Genomic DNA, 27,918 nt, shown 5'->3' on the forward strand with positions numbered 1-27,918 from the left:
CGAAGCGCCGGAAGAAGCAAGATATCCCGCAAAATCGCACGACTCGGCTGGAGGCCAAACGGACCGGGCCAGCAACAGCAAATCCCCCTCAATTCAAAATTCGGATGGCCACGCTCTTCTCGACTCTGGCGGCTCGTCTCGATCCTCTGCTCCGCCGCCTCAGCCCCAAGCCCTCCCTCATCCCCTACCTCCGCCTTCCCCAGATGGGAAGAGCCGGTACCTCGCCCTCTCGAGCCATGTCCTCGGTTCCCAATCTCCGTCTGTCGGTGTGGGACAGCGCCGACGACCCGCTGGATTTTAGCGCGGTCGCCGGCGCCGTGTTCTACCCGCTCCGGCGGCGAGCGACGAAGCCGAAGCGCGCGCTGTCGCCGGAGTTCATCGAGGTGCGCGCCGCCGCGGAAAAGCGGGCCGGCGGTGCGGCGGAGGGGACGACGCGGAAGCGCGCGCCGTCGCCAGAGTTCGTCGAGGTGCGCGCCGCCTCGGACAAGCGGGCGGGCGGTGCGGCGGAGGAGGCGAAGCGGAAGCGCGCGCCGTCGCCGGAGGTCGTCGAGGTGCGCGGCGCCGCGGACAAGCGGGCCGGCGGTGCGGCGGGGGGGACGAAGCGGAAGCGCGCGCCGTCGCCGGAGGTCGTCGAGTTGCCCGCCGCCGCAGACAAGTGGGCCAGCGGCGCGGAGGAGGGAGAAGATGCGCGCGCCGCCAAGAAGGGTTTGTTTACGGTTTTCCATTTTTTTTTTTGCGCATTACAAGATTTGATTTTCCGAGCCGGCATTGTTTTGTTCTTCCCTTGGGCTATTATTGCTGTATTTCTTGATTCTTTTACTAGGCTTCCTTTTATTACCGTTCGCATTGAAAGATTAGATTTTAGTTTTTGGAGGGCATAGACTTTGGTTTTTTTTTTTTTGGGGGGGGGGGGGGGGGGGGGGGGGTGGTGCGGCTGGGGGATGGGGAGACATCGATGTGGTACAATCAGTGAGAAATATGCAATGTGGCATTGTAATGTTCGTGAATCCTAGTTATACTCAAAGGTTTCATTGATGAATGTGACAAAATTTTCACTATAATCTAAGAATTCGAGATCGTCTAGGGATGGCAGGACGGTCGGATATATTGGATTTTTGCATCTGGTGTGGCCAAGATGTTGAATTGAGGTACATGGTAAGCTGGATATAGGTGTATGAGCGATCAACTTCGTTAGCTATAATTCAGGGTGCTCTTTGTTTTGCTGAGTTGTTAACTTGGTCTCCAGTTCTATATCCATTTTCATGCCAATTACTGAATTTTCTTACTTTTATGCTCCACAGTTTGATGCTTGAACACACACATATTTGATCTATCTTTTGTTAATATGCTACATTTTTACTCGGTTCCAAGTTGTTTATATAATTTTTGTAAATATGCATTTTTATCATGTCCTATTGTTTTTTTAACAAAACTACAACTGCACAGCATATGCCAATGCCATCCTCACAAAAGGCGTACACTGTACTATTGAAGGCATTGTGCTTTCACTGATATAGCTCACCTGTATTATAGCTAACTTTTGACCTGACACTTGCAAAATATTCAGAGCTTATATAGCTTTGATTAGTCCTCCAGGTCATACTTTTAGCATTTTTTATCCAATAAATTTTTGTGACAATGGTACAAATATTTTCTGATAAGAAATCATGGCACCATGTTCTACTGACTGAAAATTTGTTCTGTCAGGGTTATACATATTTATGATTATTTTGAAGTTATTTCACTGTTTTTGTTTTTTTGTGTCATTGCGTCAACTGATATTTTAAAAAAAATAAAAAATAGCGAACAAATTTATGGATGCTAAAAGCTGAGTTCACCTTTCGTATGTGTTATCCTAATTGTCTTCTATGGTCACACTGATAACTAAATGACTGTTCTGTAGGAAATTCAAATAGTCATTTGGATAAGAAGACTGTCAAAGTAATGACATACAATGTCTGGTTCCGTGAGGATTTGGAACTGAGTAGAAGGATGCAAGCTATTGGAAATCTTATTCGGCATCACAACCCAGACCTTATAGGATTCCAGGTCCTTAATTCGAACTATTCATTATTTTGGTTCCTCTTCTACATGTGCATCAGATATTCATATGTTGAACTGCAGGAAGTAACTCCAGAAATATATCTCCTTTTTGAAAAATCTGATTGGTGGAAATCATACAAATGCTCATTGTCACATAAGGAGGCCACGGAAAAAGCATATTACTGCATGCAGGTATAAATGGTTTCTCAAACTAAGTAGTATATAACAAATTCTCAGAGTCAGCGTATTTACGTATTTTTGCTGGCAAGTTTTATAATATCATGCTGTATTACTGCACTCTCTATTTATAACATGCGGGTTAGGGTTATGCTTTGTTGGACACATAGAATCCACATCATGATTTTAATACTGGATTTAGTTGCTATTTAAAATGCTTGGTTGCTACCTCAAGGCTTTGCACTAAGAAGACCGCCCCACGGTTTTGCACTAAGAAGCTCTTCTTGGCCCGGTCGAGAAAAGGCCCTGTCGGCTGGCTGCCCGGACGTGCTGCCCAGGACATGTGGACCACGTGCATTTTGCTGAAGGCAACCAAAATGGTTATGCATATAACTTGGAACAGCCGACGATGGACCCTTTTTGTTTCCTAATCGAGCCCCATTTAACTCGCTCCCATAGGGAGTCGGACCTAGGCCTGTTGGGTGTGCTACTAAGGTGCTCTAACCACTAGGCTAAATGCCCTTTCGCAAAATGTCAATATGTGATATAGCTGGCTTCTGATAAAATGCGAGGTAAATCACTATCCCTTCAGGATCTTAGAAAGCTTTAGACACTAGCCCAGTTACTGTAATACACTCATGTCCATCTGTACTCAGCATGGATAAGTTGGTGCTACTATTAAGCCTATGACTGTTCAGACACACAACTAAAGATACACATGGCTACTCAGCCATTGATTGGCTTCCTGCTCATATCACTAACACACCACATATTTTGTCTTTTACATGTTGAGGCATATTGACTTGGATTGTTTGCCTTGTGTTTTATTTTTATTCAGTCTTTGTTGCCTTGACTTTGCACATCCAGAAATGCTAATGTTTCTGCATTTTGTTGTTCCCAAACAGTTGAGGTTGAAGACATGTACAGTATATGCTGCTTTCTGTCATTTACTTTTTTTTTTCATAATGTTACTTTGTTGCTAATAAATTCAGATGAGCAAATTGCCTGTGGAGTCATTTAACTGCAAACCATTCTCTAACTCATATATGGGACGAGAGTTGTTCACAGCTGATGTCATTGTTGGAGGTTTGATCAAATTGGTGTGGGCTACAAGCCACCTTGAGAGCCCATGCCCTGGACCTCCTAACTGGGATCAGATGTTCAGCAAGGAAAGGGTAGCTCAGGCAAATGAATCTTTGAGAATTCTGGGAGCCTTCCGCAATGTAATATTCTGCGGAGACATGAACTGGGATGATAAAGGAGATGGACCATTCCCCCTACCAGATGGGTGGATTGACGCTTGGGATGAGTTGAAGCCAGGTGAAAATGGCTGGACTTACGACACGAAAGCAAATATCATGCTATCAGGTAACCGCAAGCTGCAGAAAAGACTGGACCGGTTTGTGTGCAAGTTGTCGGATTTCAAGGTCGACAGTATTGAGATGATCGGAAAGGAGGCAATACCAGGTATCACGTACATTAAGGAGAAGAAAGTCCGGCAGGAGATCCGCAACCTGGAGCTACCTGTCTTTCCCAGCGACCACTTCGGGCTTGTTCTGACTATCAGCAGTCAGTCTCAAAAGTTCTGATTATGTTCCAGAAACTACTGTGTGATGTATGGCCCTCTTTTTGTAAATACTAGGTAATAGCATATCCTAACTTTATCTAAGTGTCACGATGATTGTGATTGATGCTGATTGACAATGGTAGGCCTAGGATCATCTGGGTGCCCCCTGATTTTGTATAGTTTTGTGAAGGAGGCCCGTTTGCTATGTAAATATACCTGATTGCTTATTCTTTTGCCGATGTCCAGGCTGTTCTTTTACTTCACTGGTCCTGTTGATTTTGCTTAACCGGAAGTAGTTCAGTCACATTTCTCGTTGTTGGATTTGTCTCGATGCCTTGTGTTACAAATCTCATTGAGCCCAGTGATGAAAGCGAATGATCCTGAGATGCAGTAAAATCGGCTCCCCACCATGACCTAAGGTCAGCTAATGGGTAGGTAGCTAATTTTAGCTGGTTGGATGACCAGCTGAAGTACAGTTAAAGCCCTTCTAGCTGCCTGGATAGCAACTGTGTCTCTTTAGGCTGGCCCAACCTATTAATTCCAACTAAACAGCTAGTGGTTTAGGGTGCGTTTGATAGAGCTTCATATGATTTTGATTCTTTATGGGAGTTGATTCTCTGAAAGAAGTGATTCTTGATTATCTTTGATTCTCTAACATGAACTTTTAAAATCACGATGGAAATCACTTCACAGAATCAGAATAATCTACTTTTTTCTAGCTTCCAGTTTCTTAGTTCATTTCAGAGAATCATTTCACATAATCAGCAAAGAGTCACTTCTCTTTGAAAAATTGTTTGGTAGAGCTCCTGCTGGAATCAGCAGAGAATCAGCTCTAGGAGCTTCGCCAAACTCACCCTTAGCTGGGTGGATTCAAACATGGCCTAAGATGAGATGGCGGTGAGTAACGTGTAGGGACTTTTTAGAACGGTTGTTTGGGTGTACTGTGGACTGCGTGAGGAAGAGAATCATTTGGGACTGATCCCATGGGATGCATTTAGTAGTCACTATATTGTGTGGTTTTGAGTGGCTTAACACCGGTGGAAAAGTGAGTATTAGTCCTGGTTGGAGAGACACATAGGTCTCGAAACTCTAATCGGGACTAATTTTTCAAGACTAAAGGTCTCTCTTTTAGTCTCAGGTATTTCACCCGGGACTAAAAAAGGTCTTTAATCATGGTTGGTACTAACCAACCATGACTAAAAAGGTTAAAAAAAAGTGGGGCACCCCCGTCCTACCTGCTCGCGCCGCTGCCCCTGCAGCTCCGCCTCGACCACTGTACCACCTCCTTGAGCTCCAACTCCACCATAGAGACAATCAAATCAAGAGCAAGAAATAATTGACATTGAAGAAAAAAACATGCTCATCTCACTTGACCATCACACAAGTAAGAACACACAACAAATCAATTCGCACAAGATCTGATTCACAACACATGAGTTTGATTTGATTCACAACACGCGTTGGATTCACCAAAAAAATCACAAATAAATAATCATTCACACCAATCTCACCCACCGCACATGAGCTTGGCAGCTCCGTGCCGCGCTTGGCTGCCTCGCCACGCCTCGACGGACCGCTGCGCCTAGCCGGGCCACCTGAGCCGCACGGGGCTGCCTTGCCTCGCCGAGCCGCCGCGCCTCACTGGGGAGGGAGGGAGGGAGGAAGGAGGCCGGGGAGGGAGGGAGGGAGCAACGGGAGGAGGAGGGAGAGGTCGGGATCGAGGAGCAAAGATAAGGATAAGGAAGAGAGATAGAGTCGGAGAGATAATTAAAGGTTCTCGGTGGATTTAGTCCCGGTTGGAGCCACCAACCGGGATTAAAAGTTTCATTTTTATCACGGTTGAAATCACCAACCGGGACTAAAAGAGCTCTGAGGGACTACAAAATTTAGACCTGGGACTAATATTCTCTTTAGTTCCGGTTCCAAAGACGAAGCTGGATGTAAGGTCGTTTCTATGCCATTGAAACAATCACTTAATTTTTACGTTAATTTTTACGCTAAACATGCATGAACATTTTTATATACTACTATACTATATGCAAGGTTGGTTGTGGGCTCAGCCTTTCCTGACAGAGAGACATTCTAGACGGGCGGCGAGGATGCATGGTTGTCGTCTGGCTAGCGTAGCGTAGTTGTCCCGTACCAGCAGTAGGACGTTAATGCACTGGCCGGCAATGGCTGAGTAACAACCAAGCAAGGACCCGAAGGCGTGCCATGGTGAGTTGGTGACACAACGGAGCCATGCATGATGCATCCATGGAGAGCCCATAAGTAATGGCGCTCGTACAAGCTCGCTGATGAGCAACTCGATCGTCCTCTCTCCATGGCCGCATCGATGGCTCGCATCCTCTTCCTCGTCTCTCTGGCGGCGGCCCTCGCCATGGCCGCCGCCGGTCCAGCAGCGGCGGCGGCGGCGGCGGCGGCGGCGCGCGGTCACGGCCGCCTCATCCACCTGCACTTCTTCATGCACGACATCACGGGCGGCCCTGGCCAGACGGCGGTGCAGATCGTGAAGGGCGCGGGCCCGGCGCACCCGGCGATGCCGCCGGGCTCCCACTTCGGCGACACCACGGTGATGGATGACGCCCTGACGGAGGGCGCCGCCGCGTCGTCGCGGCTGGTCGGGCGCGCGCGGGGGACCTACACGCTGGCGTCGCTCAGGGAGCCCGTGCTGTCGGTGGCCGTGAACCTGGCGCTCACGGGCGGGGCCTACAACGGCAGCACCGTCGCCGTGGCGGGCCTGGACGACATCTCGGTGGGCGTCAGGGAGCTCGCGGTGGTCGGCGGCACCGGCGCGTTCCGGAGGGCCACGGGCCACGTGCTCTGGCGGACGGCCAGGATGGAGTCCAGGGACCACATGGTGGTCGAGCTCGACGTCTACGCCACCGTGCCGGCCGCTCGTTCGCCGCCGCCTCCGCGCGCCGACGACGTGCGTCCGGCGGCCCTCAACCTCGACTGACAGGGTTTTGATTTTGGCTATGCACGATTAGTCGAACGAATAATATTGTTCCGGTTCCGCATGCATTTGTTGGTAAAAAGCAGTATTGGTTGTTATTGGTGTTATTGCTGGATCCGAAGTCCAAAATTGTAAGTTAATTTAACAATAATTTGAGTGATTCAATTGAAGTGAACGGCAAGGTAAAAGTCGTTTGGCCTTTGCTCTCGTTGGAATCTGTTAACCCTTTTTCTGCTCAACACCTCGAATGCACTAGATCGCGCGGTCATTGAAACTCTCCTCGCATGGCTCCTACCCTTGGCCGGTCAGACCGATCAGGGAAGCCGGTCAGACCGGTTTGCACATGGACGACGTGAAAACCTAGGATCAACACCCTGGGGGTACCCATCAAGGATGGTGCGCCTAGGGTTGCTCTGAGATCGGCAGGACACTCAGAACGTCCTCAACCGCCGTAGAGATGAAGGAGCAAAACAAAGGGGTTGGAAAAGATTAGGGTTTGGAGATAAAAGTAAAGATAAATGTTTTGATCGATTGAGTGTTAGCCCTTTATATTTATAGCGTGGGGAGGTCTTGCTCTGCAAGAAAATTCTGTTACAAATCTTAATCTACTAGGACTCCTCAATTCTACTCGGATTTGGATTAGACCGATCAGACCGGCCAAGCCCATCGGCCAGATTGGTTAGCCTTGCCAGACCGGCTACAAGACCCAGACCGGCCAGATCGCCTGGAGGAACCGGTCTAACCGGTTGGTCCCAGCCTGATCGGCTTGCTGCTAATTTTGAGCTCCAACACATGCCTTCCTATTTTTTTGTAAAACATTGTGTACCAGAAAACAAAACAAGCCTAAGGGCGATGTTCTCTACAGATTCAAATCCCCTCCAAAATGTTCAAACATTTTTTTCCCAAACCCTCGGTTCCAATTCCATTCTCTTCGGGGGCTCCTATATAACCTGTGAAAGCCAGTTAAGCTTCACAACTTTAAAACTAAGGTGAGGGACTCTTTTGCAAATCGTCAAAGAACTACAACCGACTGAGGATTGATTACAAAAAAAGTTGAGGTACTTTTTTGCAACACAACCGAGACGTTTGGAAGAAACAACCGCACTTTAATATTAGGTATAGATTAGACCCAATTAGTATTCTATATCAACATTTGAGCAAACTAAATTCAACATTTTCTAAAATAACAGATCAACATTTTGAAAAAAAAAATTAGCACCTTCAACATTTTCCACCGTATATTTCAACATTTTGACAGAACAGATTCAATATTGTTCAAAAATAAAAATCAACATTTCAGGGATTTTTTTTTATCTTCACCGACCACGGTAGGCTGGCGCACGAGTGCGGGCAGCGGGGCCGACGTGAGCTAGGGCCGGCGTCGAACGAGGGGAGGGCAGCGTCGGGGCTGGCGGCGCCTGTGCTTGAAGACCGGGATGGCAGCGGGAGCTGCCGTGAGCGGGGTCTGAGACGCCCGCGGGGGAGGCCAACGTTGGGGCCGGCATCGCCGGGCGTGACGATGGGCTGGCGATGCGTGCGGGGAAGGCGGCAAGGGCCGGCCATGGCGAGGGGGTGGGGGCCAGCGGCGGTGCATGGAGTGGGAGGAGGAGGTGAAGGTGTGGTACGATTGAGGAAGGATGGATGGGGATCCGACGGTTGAAATTACAAGCACTAATCTCAAACACTAGAAGTTAGGGAAGAAAAAACTTCCAGAAGCCATATAGGATTTCCAATTCTCTCCCCCTTTCAGCCTGGCTCGGCCCAACTATTTCCCCTCTCTATTTTTCTACCTCGGGCCACTTTCCATCCTCCTTCTCTTGGGGCCACGGCCCCGAACTCCCCTCCGCATCAACACCGCGTCCACAACGCCCGTCCAGTCGCTGATAGGTGGCCCCACTCATCAGGTCTATCCCTCCCACCATGCCGTCTTCCTTCTCGAGCACGTGAAACTCGCGCAAGCCGACCCATCCCATTGGTCATCGTCCACGTCAGCGCACGCGGACAAACTTAGGCACTACCTAGCTAATATTCGTGCAACCACATGCTGAATGGAAAATTTTAATCTCACACCCGTAAGTTTGAACCTTACCATTACTAGGAGGACGGAGTGACAACAAGGGGGTCAGGAAACGACCTAGGGTGCTGTGTGATCTCCCGTAAGTCTGGCTTAGGCCCCAGATGCTGTGTGATCTTCCAGGTAACTTGTTCAATCTGTGTGATCTATTTTTGGCCATTATTTATTTATGTGGTATTTTTTTTGTGAACCTAAGCCCCCAACATTTCGTGGTAGAAGTATAGGGAATAGCGGCGGGTACAGGATCTCGTCGTGTTAGTTCTATCAAGAGTGCATGGTAGAGCGAAGCACGACATGCGTGTAAATTGTACAACCTATAAGAATCTATTCGAATAGTATTGTCCTTGGTATCAGGCAACCGGTTATGTTGAGATCTATTGATTAGTATTTGTAATAAGATTTTTCGGGACTCGCGTACGGAACTGGTGACTTGAAGCTTGAGCTAGCGGGGAAGGTGAATTCTCCCCTAGGCTAAACCTCTTTTAATAAATATCCACTTCCACTACTGCATATTATTCCATCAAAATAACCCCTTGCATGCAGCCCGCAAACCATTACCTTACCTAAACCCAATGGTCAGGACCTGCTGAGTACCTTGTGTACTCATACCACACTCGTTGAATATTTTTAGGAGAGAGACTATGAAGGAATACCAGTGGAGGTAAGCATGGAGACTACATACACAAAAACACTCGAGAATAATGAAGTCTACGGAATGGAGTACACAGGGAGATGATATGACTACGTACAGGTCCTGTACGAATGAAGACAAGGACTATGCATGAAAATGAGGTCCTGTACGAATGAAGACAAGGACTATGCATAGGAGAATGCATGAAGATAAGGGTTACACCCACACCCAAGAATGCTTGTAGGATTGGAGCCACGACGCCACGGACTGCTGCAGTAGATTTCTGATGTTTGTCTTGTTGGCTTTGGTTGCCTTGTTAGTATTAGGCCACTCTTGTAAATCCTTAAACCGTGTAATCCTATTCTAGTATCAATAAAGAATAAAGCATGATTTTTTATATCAATGTGTTTTGTTTGTGTCTATTACCTACTGATGCGAGGTGTACGGTGGACCTCTGAAAAGCGGGTCCTATACTGACATGAAAGGAATGCCATTTGTGCATGTAAAATAAGTTCTAAGCTTTTGTTTATCCCATTTAATAAGAAACATAGGCTGTTTCGAGATGCAAGAATGCAAAAAATGGAAGAATAAGAAAATTACAGAAAGTAGTGGATTAAACAACATCTATGAGTGTCCAAATCTTAATGTACACGCATTTAAATGTTTGAATTTTAACGTTATGTGTATCCACAATTGATAGAGAGGCTAGGAGTTATTCTTTCTCTGGTCTATAAAAGGAACTCGATCTGTAGAAATTGTTGTTTGGAAAAATTGTAGGAGAGACACAGGAATGGTTAGAACAGAAACTTGAAGTGTAAATAAAAAGCACAATAATTAATCATTAATTCGTTATCTGCAGGTCAATTACTTGCAGGACAAATTAAAAGAAATAAACGATATTCGGACAGTCATGTGTGGCCCTTGATCCTATTCACTCGTTCCATAGTGGTCGTCCCCGTCCACTACTCCACTCAGTTCCTCAAGCTCAGCGTCCTCAGACTATATACATCGCTCTACCACGTATACTGCCGCCTCCATTGTGTTCATCTCATCAAGTGGGTTCCATTTTTATGGTTCATGCATGTAGTCCAAAAGCATTCTTTTCGTACTTTCCCGCGTTCTAAAATTATGTACTGTAGGATTTAAAATGCCAGGGAATTCTCATCCTAAGTTTTTCTGTTCTTGCATTTTCATATATAGTATTGTGCTTCAAAGGTGGCCTAAAACAAAGAGATAATATTTTGATAATACAAGGAAACTTCGCAACTCTTGATACTGAACCTTAGCCCTTTCTCTGGTGTGTACCTAAACCAGCTTCCTTGCATGTTTTTTTCTCTCTAAAACTACGCCGTGTATTCTAGCCAAATTGGCGTACTATACACCGCCGTATGAACTCCATGATTTTTCACTGGAATGTATCCATACATGATACTAACTGAAAGACACACAACAATGAGACTACATAAGATAAGCTTGTAATTAACTCTCAATAACTATCTAAGAGATCGACATGTACACAATTGGTACAAAGAATACACAAATTGTTGGAAAATAGTCCAATAGAAAAAGGCGTTAGGCAGTGGTCCCAAACCCAAACCCATATGGAAGTGACAATATGCTTTTTCATCGGTTCTGGAGGGAGACCAAAGATCTTAGTGACTAATACTAATTGATGATAAGAACGTATGTCGAGGTCACGACGCCAAACAAAGTGGAAATATGCACCTGGCATATCTAGATCCATGGGTACCAGCGGATCGGAGAAGTACATCTCAATGAAGAAGTCATGGATCAAGAACATCGGTGTGAGTCATCAGCAGGCACGTTTCCAAAAAAAAGAGTCATCAGCAGGGGATATTGTACAGCAGTGTAGGACCACGACGGATCGGTGGCTCAGCGGTAGGCCGGCCGGTAGCCATGCACGGATTAATTGGAGACGGCGGTGCTGCTGCTGTGTGCCATGAGCAAGAGACACGTGCTCCTGATTAATTAGGGTCGTGGTGTCACGGGTATGACATCTCCCTGGTAGGTACAAAGGTTGCACTGTTTTTTTTTTTGACGGACCGGCAGGGGAGCCCCCCTACCTGTGTTTTTTTTCGTATAGACGTAAGAAGTTCATAAAAATATGTGCAGGAGAGTTACAGAGCTCCAAGGCCAAAGAGAAAACGGGGAGGGTGTACACAGCTTTATATATAAACTACTCACAGCCAAGAATCCAAGAAGCTTAGCTTTTAGTGTAACCAATAAGGCTAGTTGCTTCTTCAGACAGTCTCGCCAACAAGGAAGAGTAGCGTTAGTTGATGATGCCATTAAGGTGGCATGGCACCAGATACACCAGGAGGCAACAATGATCACTTCTCGGAAAATGGGGCTTCCAAAAAGGAGAGGGAGATGATCATGCACTGTTTTATTTGATAGAAAGATATATCGAAACGTTTTGCTGGTGTCGTGTTGACAAGTTCACCATGACTGAAAGGTGAAAGCTATAAGACGTGAGGATGGTGGGCCTCACATCTTGATGGCTACGATTGACAAATGACTTAAGGTGAGTACAAGTTGCAGCAAGATTAAAAGTGTACCAACAAAGGGGTTTTTGACGATGTAGCCATGCTATTAGCACGGGCCACCTTGATAGTTTATATGACAATAATAAAATAAGTATATGTATTATTTGGTGAAAAATGAGAAAAAAATAAATTCAAAGTTAGCTGATTGCAAGGGCAAAGGACGAGAGGGACAACCCTGACAAACGCCTATCTAGACCATCAATGCAACGAAATGCAGGTCCTGGGCGGCTTGGCTACTTGGGATTTCATTGATATATATTATCGATTTATAGTAGAAGAAGTAAAACGTTTTATAAATAAGCATTGACCTGGAATGTGTACATGAACTGACTGTGGAAGGACAGGCGATTCAATCAAAATATTTATAAGCTAAAAACAGTACAAGGAATGATGCATTTAATATGGTCTTCAAAACTATACTTTAACCATTCTTTTCTCACAAAATAAACATTTATTGCTAAACCAGTACAGTTTGAAGAGAAATTTTAGAATGGTTGGAAAAAATGAGAGCCGTCCATCCCAAGAGATCTAACGGTGAAAACAAAAGAAGTACCTTATACTAAGAAGTACCGAATTGGTGGGACGAAGTACCAAAATTAGTCATTAACTTTAATTTTTTTAATTCTTTTTTCATATCAGACGGTGGAAACAAAGGAACATTTTGAAATAGAAGGTAATTATATATTTCCGACTTTTATGCACTAATATACTTGTAATTTTACTAATTCTAAAAATATTTGAATTTAACTTTTCCAAATAAAGTACACCATGTAATTTTAGTGGAAGAAGTAATTGTATTTGAAAGATCCTTCAATCTAGAGAGTGATCTGTAAAACTGATCAGTTAATGAAACGAATTATTCTCGGCAGTGTGCTACACCATTGAGCTTGATTAACATGACCTAAATAAAGCGAAACAAAACTCCTGCGAAGCTCTTGGGCATCTTGCCAAATAATGGTCTGTCCTACCCACCTGATCTGGATTCCAGGCAAAAGGAGCCATCACAGAACTTGAATATGGGAAGTTAAATTCAACCATTCTAAAATGTTCCACTGTTAGATTTCTCAGTATGGATGGATCTTATTTTTTTTCCAATCATTCTAAAATTTCTCTATTAAAAAAAGGTAAAGTGAAAGTGAAAAAATACCGAAACACTATTTTTGCACCAACCTCCAAAATACGATAGTTTTATTGGAAAATAGGTATCTGCTCGAGATATTCGGCTAGTAACCTCTCAACCCAAACGAAGCCATCATATGCAGCCTTTAATCTCTCCCAAATACGCGTGCAAGCGTGTATTTTTCATGAAATCTCGATCACGCCACCAATATGCAAGGTTAACTGCACCAAGCATGCCGCATGCAACGGGAGCTATCCAATTCCAAACATGAGGCTGATCCAAGCGCATGACCTCCATGAGAAAAAGATACAACTGCGGCAGCTCCATGCCCCGACGTCCACCACGCGCAGCTCTCCAAGCCGCCTCTCCGCGTGTCTTTTCATGGCACACCTCTGGCTATGGCGATATAAAAGGGTGAGAAGCGATCAGCTTCAGCAGTCCATCATCTTTTCTCGAATACGCAGAGAAGAGCGACTGATCTTAAGATGGAGTTTCATGGAAGGCACACATGTCTATCCTCCCAGGATCCAAATTCATCTTCGGCTGCAAATGAAGAAGGGCACAACGATATCGAGTTGGAAATGGTAGCAGAAGAGAGCACGAATGGAGCTGCAGATGCTGAAGAAGCACGTAAAGACATGTTGCTTGACAGCAGCAAGTTAGGAGCTCTAAAGAGGCGAGAATTTTTCGACAATCTTGTCAAGTGTGTCGAGGATGACAACCTCCAGTTCCTGCAGAGACAAAAGGATAGAATTGAAAGGCAAGTTTTCTTTGTTGGTAACACAGAAATTATAAGTTATAATTAGCAAGTATGGTGCTCTACATGACGGTTTTTGCATGGTAATTCATTTTGATAGGGTGGGTCTGAAGCTGCCGACAATAGAGGTGAAGTATGAAAACCTTTGTGTGGAAGCAGAAAGCAGATACTCCGGAGGGAATCACCTGCCAACTATATGGAACAGCATCAAGGGTGTTTTCTCAGTAAGACAGAAACTGACTCGATACCAGTGCAGAGAATTTCATGCGGGGTCGAATACTATAATTGACTCCTCTTGCAAAACTCTTCGATTTACCAATTAGATCAAGTAATATTGGCCAAACAATTTAATCTTGCAAAAACAATGATCAAATAGCTCGTTCCAAAAAAAATGTATAAGTACTTGATCTATATGCACATGTCAAAGCCCTCATATTTTTCCCTGTTTCTTTTTTTTTTTGAATTACAGTACAGAGACAAGGCTGACATACCTTCACACATATTTACCCCTATGAATAAATGCACGCAAATCCTACCCTTATCAGCACCACTGAAAGTCCTCACTTTTGATTATAGTGGATATCACTGTGTTGATTGCTGAATGCACGGATGAACTTCCTTCTGAAACACCAAATTAATCCATAAATTTAGAGGATGTAGTACCCGAAGGCGGGAAACAATCCTGTCTCTATTTGAACCAAAACATAAAATAGTGGAATTTGCATAAGAATGTTTCTTTACCTTTTCATATTAAATTTACATCATGCTTCTATGTTTTATATCTTTGTGGTATATAATACTTTTCGAGATGATGGTAGGAAATTCGGAGTCATGTGGCAGAATTTAATACTATCACAAAAATTATAGCACCCTTTTAATCATAAAGTTCTCTAATCAAGGTCAATCCACCAACTTGTTTTCTTTTACATTAATGTCCGAAATCTCTGGTTATGCAAAAGAATCATCGTCTAAGTGTTTGAGGTTAGCGAAGTTGCAAGTATAACATTGAATTAATTTGTACAGAGTAAGTATTTGCAACCATTCCCATTGACGTGGACTAATGGATTCCCTAATTTACAAGATAATAATTATGCTTACTAAACTTTCTCGTGGTTCATAGGGCCCCATCCGGTTATTTGGGTCGAAATCTAATAATAAAGTAAAGATAAACATTCTAGAAGATGTGAGCGGAATCATCAAACCCTGCAGGTATGCCAACACCAAGAATTTCATCCTTTTTTGGAAATTACTTAAAGTACAAATATCAGTTGTAACACCAGACTTGACCTCAGAAAGGTTAACATCCAAAATGCTTGTCAGAATAGATATGAAGCTGGTAGTCTCAAGTTATTTCTCTCTCATCTCTCTCTCTTTCTCTCTCTCTCTCGGGTAAGTTATTTCAATATGCTTGCAGATTGACTCTTCTATTGGGACCACCAGGATGTGGAAAAAGCACACTATTGCGAGCTCTTGCTGGGCAACTCGATAAATCTCTCAAGGTAAAAGAATGCTTTTAATTCTCCAACAAGAAATATGTGTCCTGTTTCTATGTTAAATTGTTTTGTGAAATATTCAGTGCTTCATTTGCTGTACCAGACCTATATGGCCCGGCCATACGTGGTTTTAGTTGGTGGGATCAATACCATCTTATAAATGGCCAACTTATAATCCATATCACTCAAAACATAGCATATTCGGGTTAATCCTTTCAGATGAAGCAAGAAGCAAAGTGTAAGAGTAATGCTATACTTAAGCGGGAATGTTTTACATGAGGAACTAGGCCATAATCAAATTTTGTATGTGATGTATTGTACAATTCGGTATAATCGATATGATCCATATATAATTTGATAAATCATTTTAAAATTTACCTATAAATTTGGTATACAAGAATAAAATGTTGGATCTCTTTAACAACAATTTTACAATTTAACGACAATTTTGGATCTCTTTCTATTTTTTCTTTTAACCTCTGTTTTTTGTTTCAATCTATATAATAAATACCACAGTAGGGGTTTCCCCTACTGTATTTCGCTCAAAAAAAACTAAGTGTAAAAGTTGCATAATTACAATATAGATATTTCAAACATACTAAATCCAAAAATATCCATTTGCATATTTATAACTAATACTCAAAGAATAAAATCAGATATGATAGCTGCGCATGTAGTTTCGAAATCGATGTTACTTATGGGTAAGCAGAAGCTTTAATTTAAAATTAATATAACTGCATTTATAAGGACTATACCTTCTCAATCTTTATGTACTAAGCAGTAAGTGGCTAAGTACCCGATGTCAAGGCATAAATCCATCAGTATCAAGATTTGAGACCCGGGAAAAGAGTAATTGCCAAACTAATCGGCACCTTTGTGTAACTACTAGTCTCTAGACTATGAGCTACTCACAGGATGACAAGAAAGAGGAAACGCACGGGCAGCAGGCCGCTTAGACGCTGAGTCTTGGGACGCATAGAACTACGGGCGACGTCACCGCAGGCGGCCGCTGTCCTCGTAACGAATTCGAAGCGCAACAAGCCGAACGAGGGAGAGGAGGGCGCCAAGGGAGGAGCGGACGGAGCGGCCTGCGGCTTGGCTGGCTCGCCATGGCCGGCGCTCCCTGCGCCTGCACGCGAGGGAGGGGCGGACGGGCTGGCCCGCGGCTTGGCCGGCTCGCCATGGCCGTCCGCACGCGATGGAGGGGCTCGGCTGCGAGGCGCATGCGGACGCGGGGATGAGAGGGAGGGCGGCTCGGCTGGCCGGGGTTGGAGAAGACGAAGTGTCGGCGGTGCTCCGCGAAGAACTCGGCCGGTTGGAGTCGGGGGCAGATGGAAGAGAGGCAAGGGTGTTACAATGGCTGATGCTAGAAAAATATGCATATTTGACATGTTTGTTTTTCATTATTGATAAAGTATTCACACCACTCCTTTACACAAAACCCATCTTTAATATTTACAAAACAAAGATCAAGCACTACAAATTTCATGATTGTCAATTCAAATGGCAAGATGGAAACCTTCTACAGGTCACGGGGGATATTTCTTACAATGGTTATAGACTTGATGAGTTTGTACCAGAGAAAACTGCTGCTTATATTAGCCAATATGATTTGCACATACCTGATATGACAGTAAGGGAAACTTTAGACTTCTCTGCCCGGTGCCAAGGTGTTGGGAGTAGAGCGGGTAATCCACTCTTCACAAATAGTATAATCATTCAAAAATGTAATTTAAGTTCCAAAGTAGTAATAATATTGTGTTTTTGTTTGCCCAAAGAAATACTCAAGGAAGTGAAGAAAAGGGAGAAGGTGGCCGGGATAATACCCGACCATGACATAGATCTATACATGAAGGTAACATTTCAGTCTCCTTTGATAAACTGCCAACATTATTATATCTGTTATTTTATCAAAACCACAGTAATATTTGTTAAGAAAACTAGAGTAGTGCAATATAGTTGAAAAGTGGAAATTCTTGTTCCTACATATTTAATTATGATTAAAATAGGGCCTGGTTTTGATATGTCTCTAAACTAAATATCTCTGAAAACATAAAAAGTAAAATGGCTTATGTAGGCAACAATAACTGGAGCTACAGAGAAAAGCCTACAGACAGACTATATTTTGAAGGTATATATTGCTGGAACTTATAAGTTTATTTTAAACACAGTGCTCTTCGAAAGCAAATTGAAGGCGTACAGTGAATCTCAAAATACTGATTGTTTTTGTAGATCATGGGGCTAGACATATGTGCAGACACTATGGTTGGGGATGCAATGAGAAGAGGAATATCAGGGGGGCAGAAGAAAAGACTAACGACAGGTATATTAGAGCAAATATGGTTGGAAAATATGCATTCATGTAATGATCGCTAAATACTCTTTGACCTGCATGCACCAGCGGAGATGATTGTTGGACCATCAAAAGCATTTTTCATGGATGAAATATCCAATGGTTTGGATAGTTCAACTACTTTCCGGATAATTAAGTGCTTTCAGCAACTGGCCAACATCAACGAATGCACCATGCTTATTTCACTTCTTCAACCAACACCCGAGGTGTTTGATCTATTTGATGACCTGATCCTAATGGCACAAGGAAAGATTATCTATCATGGCCCTCGAAATGAAGCTCACAATTTTTTTGAAGAGTGTGGATTCAGATGCCCGGAGAGGAAAGGGATGGCTGACTTTCTCCAAGAGGTAAATTAACTATAATTCACAAAAGCATCTGAAAAGGCAAAACCACATACTTCGCAAGTTTACAGATCTATTTTTCATAATTTGGGAATCATTAGGTATTGTCCAGAAAGGACCAAAGGCAGTACTGGTCTGGTACAGATGAATCTTACAGATACATTTCTTCTGATAAATTATCAAGCATGTTTGAAAAATATCAGAAACGGAGAAAATTAGAAGAGGCCACTGTACCTCACAAGAGCGAGTTGGACAAGGAATCTTTGTCATTCAATAAATATTCACTACCAAAACTGGAACTGCTCAAAGCATGTGGAGCAAGGGAAGCACTCTTGATCAAAAGGAATATGTTTGTTTATGCCTTCAAAACTGTTCAGGTTATTCTAGTTAGAAATCTTATTTTGTAGGAAATACAATATCTAGTATTTTGTATATATTAAATAAAGGAATACAATATAATGTTTACTCCTATATGCAGCTTTCAGTTATTGCAGTCATTACCATGTCTGTATTCTTCCGGACTCATATGACAACAGATTTAACTCATGCAAATTACTACATGGGAGCATTGTATTATTCCATGTTACTCCTTGTGCTAAATGGCCTACCAGAGATGAGCATGCAAGTTGCTAGATTACCAAGTTTCTACAAACAAAAAAGATATTATTTCTATCCTTCATGGGCTTATGCAATACCTGCATCGATCCTGAAGGTCCCTATCTCCTTATTAGACTCAATTGTGTGGATATGCATCACTTATTATGGTATTGGTTACACAGCTACAGCTTCCAGGTAAATCATTATGGAAAAAAAATCCTCAAATTTGCATCATGAGGACCAATTCTGAATCTCAGACTAACAAGAGAAGTCTTTCTTTCAAACCATTGCCAGGTTCTTCTGCCAATTTCTGATACTTTGTCTTCTCCATCAATCAGTATCATCATCGTATCGATTTATCGCTTCTTATGCTCAAACACATATTTTGACTTTCTTCTACCAATTTATTTCCCTAGCAGTCTTCCTAGTGTTTGGAGGCTTCGTTCTTTCCAAATGTAAGATAACTATCATCATAGAAAGCGCACTTACAGACCATCTATATCACTTAACACTTTGATCTTCTATGTTACTGTTATATGTATATTCCAGCATCTATGCCAGGATGGTTAAGCTGGGGATTTTGGATATCTCCATTGGCCTATGCACAAATCAGCATGGCCATAAATGAATTCTTAGCACCAAGATGGCAAAAGGTAAAAGTTTCTTCTGGAATAAATAAATGGGACCAATTGGCTGCCACCAAGCATTCAACGTTCTCACCAGCAGCTGTACATTATTTTCAGGAAACTATGCAGACCAAAACAATAGGGAATCAAATCTTGACTAATCATGGTCTCTACTACAATTGGTATTTTTATTGGATATCAGTTGGAGCGTTGCTTGGATACATCATTTTGTTTTACATTGCTTTTGGATTAGCGTTAGCTTATAGAAAGCGTAAGTTCACTACTAATAGTGCATAGGATACCATAAATTATATTATTTACTGAAGAAACAGAGCATGCTTCTATCCGCTCCAGCTATTGAATATAATGGAAGCATTCCTAGAAAGTGCTGCATTAACGGACAGGAAGAAGAGATTGATATCCACAAAAAATCTAATGATCGTGCAAACATGACCCAAGAAGGTAATCCCATCAACCACCCTCCTGCCCCCTTATTAGCATAGCAGTGGAGAGCCTACTAAAATATTACATTGATATTAGTAAGGTACCATATTACTATAAAATTTGCATAAATTTCTCAACAAAAATATGATGCTACTAGAGTTTTGTCTCAACCAGAATCCATTCCAATACGTAATCTCCTACATCTTCATCTTCTTTGCAGCAAAGATGGTTATGCCTACTATGCAACTTGCACTTACATTCCGCAACCTGAACTACTATGTTGACACACCAAAGGTAAATATTCCCTGCTTTTTCTTACTATTCATGTAACGCTTGCCTGCTTTTTGTTTGAAGTATCTAAGCATTGTACCCGTGCTGCAGGAAATGCTAAAACAAGGCTACCCTGCAAGAAGAATTCAACTACTTAACAGTGTCACTGGTGTATTCCGTCCTGGTGTTCTTACTGCGTTAATGGGTGTCAGTGGAGCTGGGAAGACAACACTACTAGATGTACTGGCAGGAAGGAAAACCGGAGGATATATTGAAGGAGACATAAGAATAGGTGGACGTACCAAGGTGCAAGAAACATTTGTCAGAATCTTGGGTTATTGTGAGCAAGTTGACATGCATTCTCCACAGCTTACAGTTGAAGAGTCTGTAGCTTATTCAGCTTGGCTTCGTCTGCCTTCGAAGGTTGACGAAAAAACAAAATCTGTACGTCCAATATGGAAGTTCGTAGGACATTTTCAAATTTTATTATCAACAATTGGTATGCCAAGCACCAAATGGAAAATGATAAAAAAAGGTCACATAAGCAACTGACCATTGTCTTCATTTTTCTTGTTAACACACAGGAATTTGTTGATGAAGTCCTCAAAACTGTTGAGTTAGATGAAATAAAAGATGCTTTAGTCGGGAGGCCAGGAATGAATGGATTATCCTTGGAGCAGCGGAAAAGGCTAACAGTTGCAGTTGAACTTGTTTCAAACCCATCAATCATACTAATGGATGAACCAACTACAGGACTAGATGCTAGATCAGCTGCAATTGTTATACGTGCAGTGAAAAATATATCTGAAAAAGGAAGGACAGTAGTATGTACAATTCATCAGCCTAGCACTGACATTTTCGAGGCATTTGATGAGGTATTTAAGTATTTGCAATATATTGCAATTTTTTAATAAATTGACATCAATAATCTAGTACAAAGCAATTAGTTTACGAAAAAGAAACCATGAGACTTGAAGACAATATCAAGAACTTTAGGTGTCCATTTTGTCAAAGCAAAGATTCATATGCAGGTCCTTCCTGTTTCAGAAATATCTGATGATACAAAGTTATATGCAGGTCATTGAGGAATCTTATATAATTTAATCATATAAAGTTATCGATAATGCTGTCGTATAAATCATAATTTTCTTAGGCTCATCATTGATTATATGCAAACAAATAATTATGAACCTTAAATCCTCGTAACTTATCACTTGCGTCAATCCATACTACCAAATTTCAAATGAACTTGAGTAATAAACTATGTTGATTGTCTTCATGTACTTCTTTTTCATAAGATCAATCTGTCACGGTGAAAGTTATTTAATACAGTATTTTTATGAATGTGTCAAAGATGTTCTGAAAAAATGACAGCTTTTGGCTGCAGAATAAATTATATAGCGTGCAGTTGAGTCTGAGAATATTTAATTGACTGCATAAACCAGCTCGCAGAAGCACTCAAAACGCTTAAGGCAGTGCTTTGTATGAAGCCTGAGCAGAGAGGCATCATTCAAGCTAAAGTGATCAATAAAAAATATATTTGGTTATACTTTGATGTTTAACTTTTCAGTTTCCTCCTGTTGTAAGTACAACATAAATAAATGTTATAAAAGTAGGCCAACTTGTTAGTCTTCTTGCCTTGTTTTGTAAAGCACCACTATACATGTAAAGAGAAATGCCTCACAATAGCCTATTTCTAGTTTCTGCTTTCAACTTTCTAGTAACCCAAAAAGAAAAAGTTCTTTCCAGAACTTCTAGAAAGATTTTTTTTCTGCGACTGCTACAAGAAATTTTCCTTCTTTGAATTCAGTAAATCTTTTTGTGCAGCTTATTTTAATGAAAAATGGAGGAAAAATAATCTACAATGGGCCAATAGGAAAGCAATCTTGCAAAGTGATTGAGTACTTTGAGGTCAGTGTTCTTTGAAATGATCCCCAATGGTGTATCTATCCACTATGGTTTTTTATCCTTTTATTTTGAATTCAAATGGTATTAAAATTTTTAGCATGATTATTCAATTATTAATGATAGGCAATGTTAGCCTACACGCCAAATGTTAAACAGTCGATCATCTATCATTTAGCTATTTATTCAGGCTAAACGTCCATTTAAATAGGTTAAGCAGTCATTAAACAGGGTAAATAGTTGATTAAACTGGCACGACTAGCCGCTATGTAGCATTTAAATGGTATGTAAACAGGTTAAATGGCCGTGTAGACGAACACTGATGGTAGGAAATTGCATACAAAATGATTTTCCTAAATGGTTATGGAGTTGTCTTTGTTCAATTAAAGGGCGGAGCATATGATAGCCAGACAATACCAGTTTCCAGTGGCTTTTCTTTTCACATAATTGGTAATCCAATGGATAAAATCTCCTCATGCCATTCCGAATGTCTTGAATTTGCCACTTTTAATGACTGAGGTGGGCTCAGTGATGCACATGTCAAACTTTGGATTGCAAATTATTCCAATGGAAAATTTTCATCATATATGCTCAAGTAACATTGCCTTTGATGTCATTTGTATCCACTATGTAACTTGGGTCAGAGCTCACAACAAAAGATGATGTATAGCATACTTTCAGCCTTGCATTTTCATGTAAAAATTGATGTGTAAATCGTATAAATCAGTCTAGCATCAAGATGTAGTGATAAAAAATATGCCTGTGTTGTTTTTACTTCAAAAAAAATATGCCTGCGTTCTGTCCTTACTGCAACAACCCAGATAATGATGCATCGTGTTATTATGAGGAATTTGGTAAAATCATATTATTGCAAAAATATGCATCCAAATTTAAGATGAAGATGCCTTAAACTGTGTGGTAGGGATTTAAGATGAAGATGCCTTAAACTGTGTGGTAGGGGTGTGCAAACTGTACATCCGAACATACAACCAACTGAGGCTCAGTTCCTGGTACACGAAGGAACTAATAGGTTCTGCTTCTTTGAATCAACAGAAAATTTCCGGGGTCCCAAAGGTAGAGAGAAATAGAAATCCTGCTACTTGGATGATGGACATAACATCGCCATCCATGGAGGTTCAATTCAATATAGACTTTGCAAGTACCTACCAAGAATCACCATTGCATAGGTACATCATATTGTCACTCTGTTTCGCATTTAATGATCAATACAGAATACTATTAAAATTATGCCAACAAAACATCTCCAATGAACTTACAAAAAGATTTATAGCTTTTTCTTGTTTTTTGCAGGGACAGGCAAGAGCTTGTTAAGCAACTAAGTAGTCCACTACAAAATTCAGACGGCCTGTATTTCACCTATCGCTTCCCGCAAAATGGATGGGGGCAATTTAAAGCTTGTTTATGGAAACAGAACATAATTTACTGGAGAAGCCCTCAGTATAATTTGAATCGTATGGTGATGACAGTGATGCTAGCCTTGATCTTTGGAGCATTGTTCTGGAGGCGTGCAAAGATATTGTAAGTCCACACCCTACTTCTGTTTTTCGCTCTACACATAAGACCTCAGTCTTCACAGTTCTCTTACCATACAGATGTTTAGTATTATTACTAGAACATAATTCAGTACCGAGGTATCCCACAGATTCAATAGGCTAACTGCTATCTTTTTCTTTCTCCCTCCAAGAAACAATGAGCAGGATTTATTCAATGTTCTTGGTGCAATGTATATGGGGGTTATACAACTTGGTGTTTATAATGAACATTCGATTATATCATTCAGTACAACAGAGCGCATTGTAATGTATCGTGAGAAATTTGCAGGGATGTACTCTTCCTGGGCGTACTCATTAGCACAGGTCAGATATTTATCACATGTTTGTAGGCATAGAAAAATCTACATTAAAAAATAAACTAAATTTCTTCACCTTCTACAGGCTGCAATAGAGATCCCTTATGTCTTCATCCAAGCAATACTCTATACATTCATCACCTACCCGACAATTGGCTATTATTGGACAGCATACAAACTCCTACTGTTCTTCTACGCCATCTTTTGCTCAGTTCTTTCTTATATATATGTTGGATTGCTGCTTGTTTCAGTAACCCCAAATGTTCAAGTTGCCACAATACTGGGAACATTTTTCAACACAATGCAGACACTATTCTCAGGGTTTATTTTACCTGCACATGTAAGTCTTGGCTTCCTCTTTGTATTACAAGTGTGATAACGTAGCTTATTAAAAAATATAGTTATTTTGAGACATGGTTTAATACTAATACCCTGACCCATTAGCAACCTGTTAGTAGTAGTGTCGTTGGCTCATGTGGCCCAATGGTGTTGTTTTCGTGGTGATTTTGTGCCACCTTAGAAATTTAGATAGGTGATGAAAGCTAGCTTATAATCCTTGTCACAGCAAAAATAGCACTTTTGGTTAATCCTTTTACACGAAGGGGGATCGAAGTGTAAGAGATGTGCGATGTGTATGCATACTTGTTCCACATGAGAAGCTGGACCATAAGCAGATTTTGAACATGAGGTGTTACACATGGTCACGGAAGTGCAAGTTAATTTGACTTTTTTTATAGAAAGTTAGATTGGCAACACTACAAAGATATATCACTTAGGAATTTGCATTTATCATGATTCTGACAATTGATCCTAGGGGGACTAGTTTAATCATATGAACACTATTTCTAACTTGCATTGCATAGAGAAAATATATATTCCCGCTTTTCAAAAAAAATATATTCCCTCCATTCCAAATGTAAGACGTTTCAGTTTTGCTCTAGGTCAAACTTATAGCATCTACAACACCAAATAAATACAATATCAGGTCATATTTCATGGTGGATTTAATGAAGCTAATTTGGTGTTGATGTTGATGTATTTTTCTATGAATTTGGTAAAAAAAGTTAGAGAAGTTTGATTTACGACAAAACTAAAACCTCTTAGATTTTAGAAAAAAAGAACTATATTAAAACATATGTATTGATTTGTGTAGAAAAATGTGTTCGTAATATTATATATCATAATTGGGTTTTATAGTTTTTTACAATGGCAAAAATTAAATTTAGAGACCATGTTGATGTCCAAAAAAATTGTTTTTGAGCATTTTTGTCCATAGAATAACAATGATTTTAGCATGAACCTATTGGCATCATATTTATGTTGCCAATCTATGGAACACATTTGGCAACCTAATCACAAGAATTAGCAACACATGGAATTGCATAGTGGCTTTCCATTTATAACGAAATCTGCAATACTTTGCCAATTCTTCAATAATTGATATGTAAACATCAAGTTTGAATTCAAATCATATATGTTGCAAGAAGAAATGTATGATACCATTCTATAACCATAACTCCGAGGATATACTCAAAGTGTTGAAAAAATTAATCATATTCTTATCTTACTATTGTTTTGATTGAGTATACAAAGTTAGATACTTAGATGCTATTCCTCTTTCTATGCACCCATTTTTTTCTAGCTGTAGTAACTTTGTAAATTCTAACCTACCTAAAAAACATACTAGACACTAGAGTAGTTATGAAACATTAGCAGCTTGGAAGATTAACCAATATACGCTAAAAATAGAATAATTGTATGATATATTTGAGTGATGATGTTTTGCAGCATTCAAACATAATGGCAGAACAGTAGCAATGAAAGACAGATAATGTCCCCTGTAAAAACTTTTACCTCACTTATTCATTTTAGATGAAGATAACAACTAATCCTAAACATTATGTAGTGGAAAATTAATTTCATTTTTTTGTAAAGGAGAAAAGTATTTCATGAACCAAGAGTTTCTCTATATATATGTTCTGTATGGAGGAAAGCATTAATGTCCACTTTAATTTTTCATTTCAGCAAATGCCAAAGTGGTGGATCTGGTTGTATTACCTTGGCCCTACATCTTGGATACTCAATGCCCAATTGACCTCCCAGTACGGAAACATAGGCAAGGAGGTCAATGTATTTGGAGAAACCAAAACTGTTGCTGTTTTCTTGAATGATTATTTCGGGTTTCATCAAGACAGGCTAAGCATAGTAGCTACAGTTATCACTGCATTCCCTATTGTAGTGATTATCCTTTACACTCTCTCAGTTGAAAAGTTGAACTTCCAAAAGCGGTAAACAAATTCCATGTATGAAATGGTATGCCTATGAAATATGCTCAATCCTCTTGTTCAAGAAAGGAACTTGTGCAAAAGTGATTCCATCTTGTGTTATTCTATAAAATATTTAGAAATTATTACTCTATCCATCTTATCCATTGTTCTTTACTAATTAATGGCTGAAGCAGACCAATTTGGATACATAACTTACTTTGGATTAGAATCAGGATGGATGTTGTATGGTGACTCAAATTCTACTTGGACTTGGACTCAATAAGGGTGTACTATTAGGACTCCTAATTATGCTAGGAATTGAGTGTTGAATCCTACTAGGAATAAGACACCTATTTGCATGTACGAGGGTCTTGGAGAGTACTACATAAACAAGGGTTTGGAAGCCAATAGTCAACACGCAAGGTCTCATCCAAGGCTTATAAGGGGCCATTAGGAGCTCTCAGGAGGATTAGGCTAGACAGTTCTATATATAGCACTAGATTCTTATATAGAGTAAGAATCAGATAGTCCTAGAGGGTATCAAGTAAAGCTGCGAGAAAGTGACAATCACTTATTCTTTTTTTGAGCGGATACAATCACTTATTCTTATGGAGTTCTACTTAAAGAATTTGTGGTCAGCTTCTCCAAAATCTTATTCTCTTGTCGTGGTTGCTTTAATGTCATCATCTGCGGTGTTCTTAAGACAGTGCAAGCTCGTGTTGTATTTGCAAATCCTTTCAGGATTTGAGGACTATTATGTATAATGAGGGGTATCATATTCGAACAATGGATTTATTGCTTTACTTGGCTAAACACATGTTTTGTACCACAAATGCGAATGGGAGCTACAGGTTGATATTTAGCTATATTAGCTACGAGCACTTATGTCTCTGAATGGCTCTGCTTTTTGCATTATCGAAGTTACACTATACTACATGTGCATCCATGGACCAAAATGAAAATGCAATTTTGCATTTGAACTTATTTTCTGAGAAAAAAAACAAGGCATCACTCTATTTCTATACTCTGATCTAGGGTTTAAAAAAAACAACCATATTTATTATTAGATAAGTATTGTTCATACTACTCTGATCTAGGGTTTAAAATTTAACAACTTCCAAATTATCATGTGCTTATAGTTTTGTCCTAATATAAACTACATATTAGAAATTTTTATTTGACACCGTAAAATTGGCTATTCAAAACCTTGGAAACCATAAATTTGAGCCCAATCTAGTTAGGCATGGACAAAAGGCTTGAAGAAACTCAATGCTTATTTCTTTCTAAATGAAGTGTTGATGTATTTTAAATAAATAAACAGTCAATGGGATATCTACATAAAGTATATTTAAACTTTGTTTTATTTTTCGTTGAGTTGAGCTATGTGGTATTAGGCCTGACAGGTTCAAGCATCAAAGAATCACTAACAAGTCAACACTTGAGAACCCAACCCGTTCATGACAATGATGCCACATTAGCATAAGAAGAATTTGGGAAATGAGAGCGTCTCCCTAACCTAAAATAATGTATCCCTTATGAGTTGTTTTAGTGAACACTTTAAAATATTTTCAGCATATAACTAAAACATGTCCTCTGCTATAATAGTTTCTAGCTATGATGCCTTCTGCCCATAGCTAGCAACCTGCCCAATAGTTATAACACTCTTAATTGAACCCCAACAATACTGAAGTGGCTTGAATGGTCGGTTTGGGGGTTTTGGTACGTCAACCCATAACGTTATGCCAAAAAACACTGACAGCTAGCGCCGGGCAGGTGCTTTCGGCAACGATCCGGACGTATTTTTCCTAGTTTTTTGAACAAAGAATATGTGACGTATTTTTTTCAAAGTTGGGTGAA

At 40.9% G+C, this 27,918-nt stretch overlaps 3 protein-coding genes across 6 annotated transcripts; all 3 read left to right on the forward strand.

Moving 5' to 3' along the window:
* Positions 1–4,045, forward strand: LOC117840729 (uncharacterized). Its single transcript, XM_034721251.2, has 4 exons — positions 1–705; positions 1,904–2,049; positions 2,125–2,235; positions 3,213–4,045. The coding sequence occupies exons 1-4, from the start codon at positions 105–107 to the stop codon at positions 3,807–3,809; spliced, it is 1,455 nt and encodes a 484-aa protein (XP_034577142.1). The 5' UTR covers positions 1–104; the 3' UTR covers positions 3,810–4,045.
* A 1,862-nt stretch (positions 4,046–5,907) lies between these two features.
* On the forward strand, positions 5,908–6,950 carry LOC117840255 (dirigent protein 1). Its single transcript, XM_034720734.2, has one exon. The coding sequence runs from the start codon at positions 6,111–6,113 to the stop codon at positions 6,744–6,746; it is 636 nt and encodes a 211-aa protein (XP_034576625.1). The 5' UTR covers positions 5,908–6,110; the 3' UTR covers positions 6,747–6,950.
* A 6,392-nt stretch (positions 6,951–13,342) lies between these two features.
* LOC117839576 (ABC transporter G family member 50) lies at positions 13,343–26,216 on the forward strand. Of its 4 annotated transcripts, none has more exons than XM_072290817.1 (24): positions 13,343–13,895; positions 13,993–14,116; positions 15,013–15,101; positions 15,307–15,391; positions 16,914–17,073; positions 17,164–17,240; positions 17,463–17,516; positions 17,618–17,708; positions 17,787–18,088; positions 18,184–18,459; positions 18,561–18,874; positions 18,974–19,134; positions 19,229–19,332; positions 19,423–19,576; positions 19,660–19,767; positions 19,970–20,043; positions 20,131–20,463; positions 20,604–20,894; positions 21,847–21,930; positions 22,978–23,111; positions 23,236–23,463; positions 23,767–23,801; positions 23,880–24,134; positions 25,820–26,216. In XM_072290817.1, exons 1-24 carry the CDS (start codon positions 13,621–13,623, stop codon positions 25,963–25,965), a joined length of 3,954 nt encoding a protein of 1,317 aa, XP_072146918.1. In that variant the 5' UTR covers positions 13,343–13,620; the 3' UTR covers positions 25,966–26,216. The 4 variants fall into 4 exon arrangements, with proteins under 4 accessions (XP_072146918.1, XP_034575837.1, XP_034575839.1 ...); XM_034719946.2 differs by having other exon boundaries at positions 13,346–13,895; positions 23,630–23,801; XM_034719948.2 differs by lacking the exon at positions 15,013–15,101 and having other exon boundaries at positions 13,754–13,895; positions 23,630–23,801.
* Positions 26,217–27,918: the final 1,702 nt, after the last annotated feature.

This window comes from Setaria viridis, chromosome 9 (genome assembly GCF_005286985.2).
Source record: "Setaria viridis chromosome 9, Setaria_viridis_v4.0, whole genome shotgun sequence".
In the NCBI taxonomy this organism is placed as follows: domain Eukaryota; kingdom Viridiplantae; phylum Streptophyta; class Magnoliopsida; order Poales; family Poaceae; genus Setaria; species Setaria viridis.